Source organism: Protomyctophum parallelum (genome assembly GCF_964188405.1).
Source record: "Protomyctophum parallelum genome assembly, chromosome: 21".
Lineage (NCBI taxonomy): Eukaryota > Metazoa > Chordata > Actinopteri > Myctophiformes > Myctophidae > Protomyctophum > Protomyctophum parallelum.
Window position 1 is genome coordinate 11188265 of NC_139713.1, and position 8877 is coordinate 11197141.

At 43.2% G+C, this 8877-nt stretch overlaps 1 protein-coding gene across 1 annotated transcript; it reads right to left on the reverse strand.

The window, feature by feature from the left end:
* Positions 1 to 272: 272 nt before the first annotated feature.
* Positions 273 to 5310, reverse strand: trim69 (tripartite motif containing 69). Its single transcript, XM_083793607.1, has 6 exons — positions 4476 to 5310; positions 4098 to 4193; positions 3425 to 3658; positions 1692 to 1714; positions 1478 to 1593; positions 273 to 1147 (listed from the first exon to the last, which is right to left on the reverse strand). Exons 1-6 carry the CDS (start codon positions 5097 to 5099, stop codon positions 603 to 605), a joined length of 1638 nt encoding a protein of 545 aa, XP_083649733.1. The 5' UTR covers positions 5100 to 5310; the 3' UTR covers positions 273 to 602.
* Positions 5311 to 8877: the final 3567 nt, after the last annotated feature.

An 8877-nucleotide genomic window follows, 5' to 3' on the forward strand; every position in this document is an offset into this window, starting at 1 on the left:
CAACAGAATCTCTCTTGCTTGCTTTTCATCATGTCAATCTGGAAAAGAAACAATTCCTGTTTTGTCAGCCTTATTAGCCCTCAAATACTATGGTAATTAATCCCATAAACAGGCCTCTAAACGCAGTCTTTTGGATGCTATCACACACATTTATTTTTATGTTAATTACAGATGAGGCTTCACTATTATAACTATTTTTGATCTTTGGCGAGTGAATACATAAAGGAATAAAACATGTACTGTATTTATACAAAAAAATACAAGTCACAGTGTTTAATGAAAAATATTTATTATATGGAATACATCATATTCTACATATATGGAGGTTAATTAAGGCTATAAAAATGAGCATAGCACTTCATATCTGCCTCAAAATATCAAATATTCAACTAAACAGAGGTTTTCTGTTTAATTGAATTTAATTGTTTAATTAAAACCACAAAGTTAAGTGCCAGTAGATCCATTTGATAAAACTTTGGTTAAAATCTATTGATGAGATGAATAGTTTGCTATTTGTCGGATACAAATCTTTATATTTTACATTGCATAATTACTTCCATTTTGCAACTTGTTGCTTGCCTGAAGCCTTTGAGGCACAAATTTCAGATTTTTGGCAGAAACACTTTGAGAGGCTCATTTTCATGCACTTTGTCCAGGAAGCCCAGATTGAAGTATGGATATAGTGTCTCTGAAAAGGTTTCCCGAAAGGTGTAGAGGTGAGTCATGCTGCCTGCATCATAAAAGGACACCAGCCCTCTCTTGTAGTCCAGATACACCCCAATCCTAGCCAAAGGTTGCTCCAGGGAGAGAACGGTAGGGGGAGAGGTGCCAGCCATGTACTGTACTCCGTAGGAGAGGGAGAGAGTCCAAAAGCCATTTGCAGGCAAGGCTTTGATCACTCCCTTCCTGGACACTGACTCCCGAGCTACCCCCACAGTCCACACTGTGCTGCTGTAAACCTCAATCTCCCAATAATGTCGCCCGTGGGTGAATCCCTGGCTGCCTAGAAGAGATAGGGCAGCGTTGAACCTGTGGGGGTTGTCCTGCACTGCATGGTTGAAGGTCTGGTAGCGAACGCAAGTGAGGGAGGAGGTCAAACTGAGCCAAGGGTTGGCTGTGCTGGAATTAAATGTGATGGCTGCTGGTACTGAGGGCACACAAAGAAGAAGCAATTGTTTAGGCTGATTGTTTCACTGTCAGATTCTACATATATAAATACTCAATGCTAAGAATCTGTCAACTTGTATGTTTAACCTCTTAAACCTTAGTTGGCTATTGTCCTCTGGGGCTCTATATTTTCCATCCTCCTTTTCCCCTAGTCTACACCAAATCAACAAAAATTGTCTACAAGTTCACAATATGTCACATTGCAGTGCAGCGTGAACTAAATTAGCTATTTTGGCCCAATGTTGACAGAAAATGAACGCAAGAGGTTCAAGTGGTTACTTCTGTGTATGTAGTTTCTTGTATACTGTACCTGGGTAGATGCTTCCTTTCAGGGATTTCCATACTCTGTACTGCAGAGGCCCTGCAAAGCGACCTTCACACAGACTAGGAGGAGTAAGTGTAGGTTTCTCAAACTTAAGTGATGGCCTGTGAAAAACAACATAGTTTTCAATCAAAAACGGATCGGGAAGGTAACGGGGATAATGTGCTCTGCTGTGTGTGGTGAAATCAAAACCATGCCTTACCTCTGGAGCAGGGTTTTTATACTCTGGACAAAGATACAGAACAAACAAAGGAGAAAGACTGTCGATTAGTTAGTGTCTAAAAGGAGGGAATTTCCACATTACATCAGTGCCTGGGCTCATGCTCTCCCTCCCTGTGGGATCTCCTCTTGGCCAGGGGAAAGTCCCACATCCCAGCCGGAGCCTACATCTGCACTAAGCTTCTTATCCTTTGGATCGAGGAGTGAAATCACTGGCAAAATTCCTGCCTGCGCTCCACCCTCGGCCTCTTGCTTCCTCCAAAGTCCATTGTTATCAACAGCTAGTTCTGTTCCTATGAAGTAGGAACCCAAACCTTAAGTAATTATTATACCTAGTACTTATTATTATAGTATCTATTGATTGATTGATTACTTTATTGAAAATACATTCAAAAGGATAGTCACAAGAAAGCCTTGGCTTGTTTCCGTTGTGGTCCTCTTGGGGAAAGGGGATGGGGAGCAACAATACAAAACAGACGAAAACAAAATATCTCTGTATTTTTCCTTACTTTTGGGAAAGGGGGGCATTAATTACATTAGCAACAAATGCCACAGACTAGGTATATACCTTTAACCAAATGTATGCACACAGGGCTGGCTCGTATATAGGCCATGGCCTAGGGCGGCCGTGGCCTAGGGCGGCAGTTGCTGCATATCCTTAGTTGCAGCGGCTCAGTGCACTCTTTGTACACCCTTCATTTCATTGTCTAAGTATTTGTATGTATGTACTCTGTACAGTGACAATAAATTTAATCTAATCTAAAAATCTTACTGCAGTTAGGGCGGCAGTTAGGGGGGGTCAATGGGGCCATGGTCATGCTTTCTATACATTATGAAACTACAGAATGTAAACTTTCATATGATGTATTGTTCATTGAAATTGGAAAATATTTGAAAAGGATATGACCCTTTGAAACTTGTTGGGCGCCAAGTTGCTTAGGGCCGGCCCTGTATGCACAGCTTTGTGTGTATACATGTGTTTCTGTATGAGCAAGGAATGTGCACAGCTGATTGGCTGAGCACAGATCGAATGTGATGTATGATGATAAGAGCGCCGCTCACTTCACAAAAGTGTGTTTTTTGGGTGGTGCTAGCCCCTCCTATATACAGGTTTAATGTTTGTCTTCAGTTCAATGTTTGTTTTGTAAACGCCATTGACAATGAAGGGACAATTTACGTCACATTGTGCCTCATTACGTCACATTGTCTGTTTTTCTCATGGCTCTACTGTGTTTTTGGTAGCCTATATAGTAGACCAGTGGTTCTCAAAGTGGGATCCAGGGACCATCTGGTTCATTGAGGGGGTTCCACATAAATGGAACCAAATGGAGCCTTGTGGTTCCACAGTGAATGGTGGTCCTTGAAATAAAAACATTTTGAATGAGAACCAAGTAGACAATCAAAAACGTGTTTCAGATCAAAGGTTTTTTGTTTCTTCTATATAACTTGAGTTGTTAATAAATGCCAGATAAAAGACAAATTATTAATCTCATGTCGTGAAGACAGACGAATTATGGATGGGAAACGTCCTTAATGCCTGCTTATTTCTTTGTTACATAATTTTGGTGACTCCATGGAGCATGCCTAATATGAAACCAACTATCTTAGTCCTATATTTGGCACCGGCCTCCTTCTCTTCACTGCCAGATTAAATGTATACCTTGTAATATAAAATGTTTGAGATGAATAGCGTGACATTTTGATCTTGGCTCTCACCCGGAGCAAAGAGAACGGGTCCAGTTCCTTCAGCTTGTCCTCTATCTCATGCTGAGCTCTCTGCAGACGGGATATTTCCACACACAGTAAGGCCTTGTGCTCATCCAGGCGTATCAGTTCTCTTCTCTCCTCAGTTTTCAGCTTCACCTGTAGTAGTTTTTCTTCTTGGTACAGGAACTGGTGCAGGTCGCTGAACTGGGCCTCAATGCGCTGCTTTAGATCCGCTGTGTGCTCCTGAGTGGGTGTAAGGAGTGGTCAGTTTTAGCAGGGCTGATCATTGCTGTTTACCCAGGATTGCAGAGATTGCACTGTTGCACATAGTTTAAGAGTTGAGTCATGTTGATTCCACTTTGTAAACCATTACCAGCTTGCAGCTTTCTGACATAATGGTGCAATCACTCACTTGCAAATATGTTGTTTTTATATTGCTTTAACCACATTAACCCGGTGTCTCTATTTGGGGGAAATAAAAAGAAAGATTCTCAGCTTATAGATGGGCTATTTTGCTGTATAGCCTATTGTATGACGAAGTAGACTGCCATTTGCTATTCTATATTTTGCGTGACACAAGAGTCAATTCCAATGGTTAATGGTGATTGACTGTAAATAAAGTTCAGAATTTTGCATTTTAAAAAGTGTGAATGTGCTGGCATGTGAGGCACTTTCCACTCACCTTGAGTTTTCGGACCTCTTCTTCAGTCTCCCTCTCGCATTGCGAGGCTGTGTTGAGCTCAGCCTTTAGTGAGTCTATGGCGCTGTTGAGAGATGCCTATAGACCAAACAAAATATAGTCCAATTATAATTTAATTGTATTTTACCCCAATTAATATTCAGAGAGGGAATATGAATTTGTTCAGGACTTTTATTTTGAGTATTATGTTACATCACAAAGTAGGATGCTGAACCACAATAATTAAATTAAAAGAGTTGTCATATTTTTGTATTCTGTCTATAGAGGACATTTTAAGTCCACTGACAGAGTTGAGGGTTAGGAGGCTATACTTAAGAATCCATACAAATACCAATTTTACAAGAAAACAGATATGCTTACTCTGTATCTCTGCTCAGCCTCTTGGACACACACCATGGTGTGGTTCCTGTGCTCCTGGGAGAGACCACAAACCAGACATACAAGCTCCTGATCTTCTTCACAATACAACTTCAGCTCCTCCCTGTGCCTGTTGCAGTGTGGGACTGGGGCAGGCTCTCTCTCCACAACAGCTGGATCTCCTAGTCGGCCTGCAGCATCGCTCTCCTCCAGGCCCTGGCAGTAGCTCTCCACAATGTTGGCGACAATGCGGTTGGGCCTGTAGCTTTGTCCAGGGTACACCTTCCGGCACTGGGGGCAGGAGCCGGTTCCTCCCCGGGGGCCAGCCCAGTAGCCAGCGATGCATCCCTGGCAGAAAGTGTGGTCACAGGGCAGTGAGACCGGTTGCTTGAATAGATCCAAGCAGATGGAGCAGGTCAGGTCTCTACTAAGTCTCTGTGCCGACGTTTTAGATACTTGCCCAGCCATGGCAGGCTGCCGCAGCTTCTCCATGCCAGCTTGCTTTAAAAAGTCTCCCTCTTTTGGTTTCCAAATGTTCTTGTCCGGTTTTAATCCCTGGTTTAACTTTTCTATCTTTTGCAGATAAACTGACTGGATTTTCTTCACTTCTTTCTGATTGTTGTTCATTCCTTCTCTGTGATTATCCCTTCCCTTTGTCTGGTGTGTGCAGCTGTTGGGACCTCTTTGTCCTCCTCTCTGCAGTATGCGTGTTTAGCTTCTCTCTGTGGGCTGCAGTCTATCTTAATCTTTGCCTGGTCTTCCTGTTGACTGTGGGAAAGGAAGGGGGTGGTTGGAGGCGGCGGCCTCTGCCTCTTGCTCTCTGCTATAATGTGGGGATCTCTTACAGCAGGCCCCCCTCTTACCTCCTGCTTGACGTCACATCACATCTGGTCAGGAAAGGCGGGCCATGGATATTCTATCCTTGGATTGTTTGTTTAGAGAAGTCTGCACAGTTACTGCAAGGCGGCCCCTGCTTCTCAGTAAGAGCATGTGGGCTGTTAAGCTTCAGAAATATGTAAATCCATTGTGTGTGTGTGTGTGTGTGTGTGTGTGTGTGTGTGTGTGTGTGTGTGTGTGTGTGTGTGTGTGTGTGTGTGTGTGTGTGTGTGTGTGCGCGCGCGCGCACGTGCACTATCGTGTGGGGTGGAAAGTATACTGTACATTCTCTTTGATGTGTGTGTGTGCGTGTTTGGGAGGAGGGAGAAGAGAGAGCTGTGTGAAAGCTGAAAACTATAATAACAGATGTCTCGTTTCTTTTTTAGGTCACCCTCTCTACCCACTAACTAATCATTGTGGTTAAAGGGTAAATACATCACATAAATATTTAGATTATAAAATAGTTCATACTGTGGTGTTACAGTATGTGAATAAGGCTGGGCCCGACACATATTTCTTGTAACGAGGCTAATCAAAATGTATACTCAATAGAAAACGTGGTATTAACGAGAGGAAAGAGAGAGACCGCAGTCACTCTGACTCAGACATAATCATAAACCAGCCTGATATGCCCATACAGTATATAGGCAGGTGTGAGGGTCACGTAGCAGCCCGAACCTATAGTTATTGCAACCATACAGTAGGTCGCAGGATTACTATGCAAACCTGCTAAACCTGTCAGCCTAGTACGTCAGTCTGTCCGTCCGTCCGTCATGCCACCATATATGTCCGTCAGTCCGTCACTCCCCGTGACACGCTCCACATATGGCTGTCTCCATATATGAAGACAATGACCTCATCAAACCCTGGATAGCCATACATGGAGAAGACTGGATCATCACCTAGATCTGCATGTACAGTATGGAGCCAGCCAGCAACTCTACATCTGACCTCAAACCCTTGGATCTCCATATACTGTATGGAGCTGACCTGTTCTGACATTCCATATGTTGATCCTTCTCCACCCGTCATTCCTCTTCGATGTCTCCCTTTTGACTTCAAACTCTAGACGGGCCTGCCCCAAAGTTAGTAGCGCAGCCGCGCCCGGCAGCCGGTGAAAACTAGAGTTCTCAACAGGCCCGACAATTAAGGCCCAGCCCTACCTGGGCCCTAACTGGGCTGGCCCAAAGCCCCGCCTGGCCTTACTAATTAGCACACATTTTATGCCATACCCGGCCCAAAAACGTACAAAAATAAAATAAGGTCCATACAGGCATTCCCAGACCCCTCAGGGCGTCTTACTGGTGTTATACTTGTGTTAATATTGCATTAAATGCACTGTGACACACACCCAGAGAAACGTTTGCACATACTGTACAGTATCTGTCATACAAATGTGTACTGAACAGATCATAGTTCATACTACATGGCAACATGACTATACTCTAGGTGGCAAACATGAACAAGCAAAGTATGACATTTTATTCAATACTATCTTCCTCTGTTTTTCTCTATATTGGCACAATATATAGTGGTAAAGGTGACAGAGGGCCACATGCAGGCACAGAGTTTGTGCTTAGACTAATTAAGCTTATTAGAGATTGGGCAGTACCTAATTAAAAAAGTGCCTGCACTGTATAATTAACACACAAGACAGATTAGGATAGTTGAATTAATTAAAAAAGGTTAAATGCCTTGACAGTATAAATCCCTTGTATTTCATAGGTCAGGTACATTTTACGTAGAGAGGAGAAACATACAGTCAGACATACAGATAGATCTGCTATTTTGTGTGACACCAGCATATGACAAACTATAAAGATAGAATGTGTGTGTGGGCGTGCATTGCATAAATGTTTGTATTCTGTAAAATGGAGAAAATATGCACGCAAGCACCCCCCCACACACACACACACACACAGCTAGAGGACACACAATACACATCCTCAATTATACCCTACATTGGAAGGCACCAGGGCAGCTACACTTTAAGAGCTCTCTGGAAGTTGTTAGGTTAAAAATAACTCGTGTCTGCGGGAGTGCAGTATATCTACAGGAAGACATGCTCCCAGAGGCACAAGAACTGACTCCATGAAAATATAGAGTTTCTTCTATTATTGCAATGTCGGTTATGGAGACAGAGACAGACCATCATGTTTTCCACCCCATTCTCCATGAGTGAATATACCGTATGTTCTACAGTCCTTCAACAGATATCCCTAACTAGCATCTGTCAAATGTACAAATGCCATGTACATCCTTGCCTTGTATAGTCACTGACCAAGTGTACCATGCAGGAGGCAGTAGAAACTACGGAGCCCCCGAATGGCCATCTTAACGATCATTTTTTTTGTTTTGTTCTCAAGATAACAAATGATTAATTTGTGGCCACAAGTTACAAGTTTGTTATCTCAAGATGACAAATGATTAATTTGTGGCCACACAATACTAATTAGTGGCCACAAAATACTAATTTGTGGCCACCGCCACGAAATACTAATTCGTGGCCACGAAATAATCATTTGTATCTTGAGATAACAAACAGACCTTGTGCAGTTGTTGGAGTTCTCATGGGTTCAGGGCAGGCTTGTGGAGCCAACGGCGTCAACTCCGCGGGTGCTCAGGAGCAGAAGCACCCACAGGCAAAATAATAAGCCAATATCACCTATATAATGGGTGTTGGGCCGCCGCCCATGGGCATTCAAATGCTAATAAGGTGGCTTTTGAGCCGGGTTTTGCACCCACTGCCGTTATAGGAACCTGACGCCTCTGCCTACAGACACAGAACTGCTTTGCGGTATTCCATTCCGTGGAGGGATGATGAGTCTGTAGAATGGGATCTTCATCTTCGCTAGCTCATCATAGGATGAGTCCATCGGGATAGTGTCCAGCTTCCTTATATCTCCCTGCAACCACCTCCAGACTGTCCAGTTTGTTGGCATCCCTTGTCTTTATGGACGCAGGGAAGCTGGAAGTACCCTCACTAAAAACGCCGGGACAACGCTCCACACGTCCCAAACTCTTCTCCCTTCTGGCTCCAAAACTGTGGAATGCACTTCCCATTGCAGTCAGAACTGCAGCATCACTCCCAATCTTCCGCCGTAGTCTGAAAACCCACCTTTTCAGACTCCATCATGGCCCATAGCACTTACCCCACCCCCTTAGATAGCATTTCTGTAGACTTAGATAGCATTTGATACAGACTTATAGCATGTTATGTAGACAGCACTATAATTGCATTGTATGTAGTCATACGGTAGCACGTCATAGTACACATGTATAGCATAGAAGTATAGATGTATAGTTTATATGTATAGTTTCATTATATAGATATTCCACTGTTACTTTCTTAGCTTATGCATGTTTCATGATAAATGTTTTTATGTGATGTATTCCCTTCCCATGCTTTTTTGTTCTTGCTTAATGTAAATCGCTCTGGATTAAGAGCGTCTGCTAAATGCCTAAATTGTAAATTGTATGGTGATGGGGGTTGGGGGCCTCTTCTTGCTTGCTCCACTGGTAGTCCAGT

Bases quoted from the DNA above. Each gene is read 5' to 3' on its own strand.
- trim69 (XM_083793607.1), bottom strand. From the start codon at position 5,099: ATGAACAACAATCAGAAAGAAGTGAAGAAAATCCAGTCAGTTTATCTG. The intron at 3,659-4,097 runs GTGAGTGGAAAG...ACACCCACTCAG, and splicing joins AAGAGGTCCGAAAACTCAAG to GAGCACACAGCGGATCTAAA. The intron at 1,148-1,477 runs GTACAGTATACA...GTGTGCCCTCAG, and splicing joins GAAAGGAAGCATCTACCCAG to TACCAGCAGCCATCACATTT.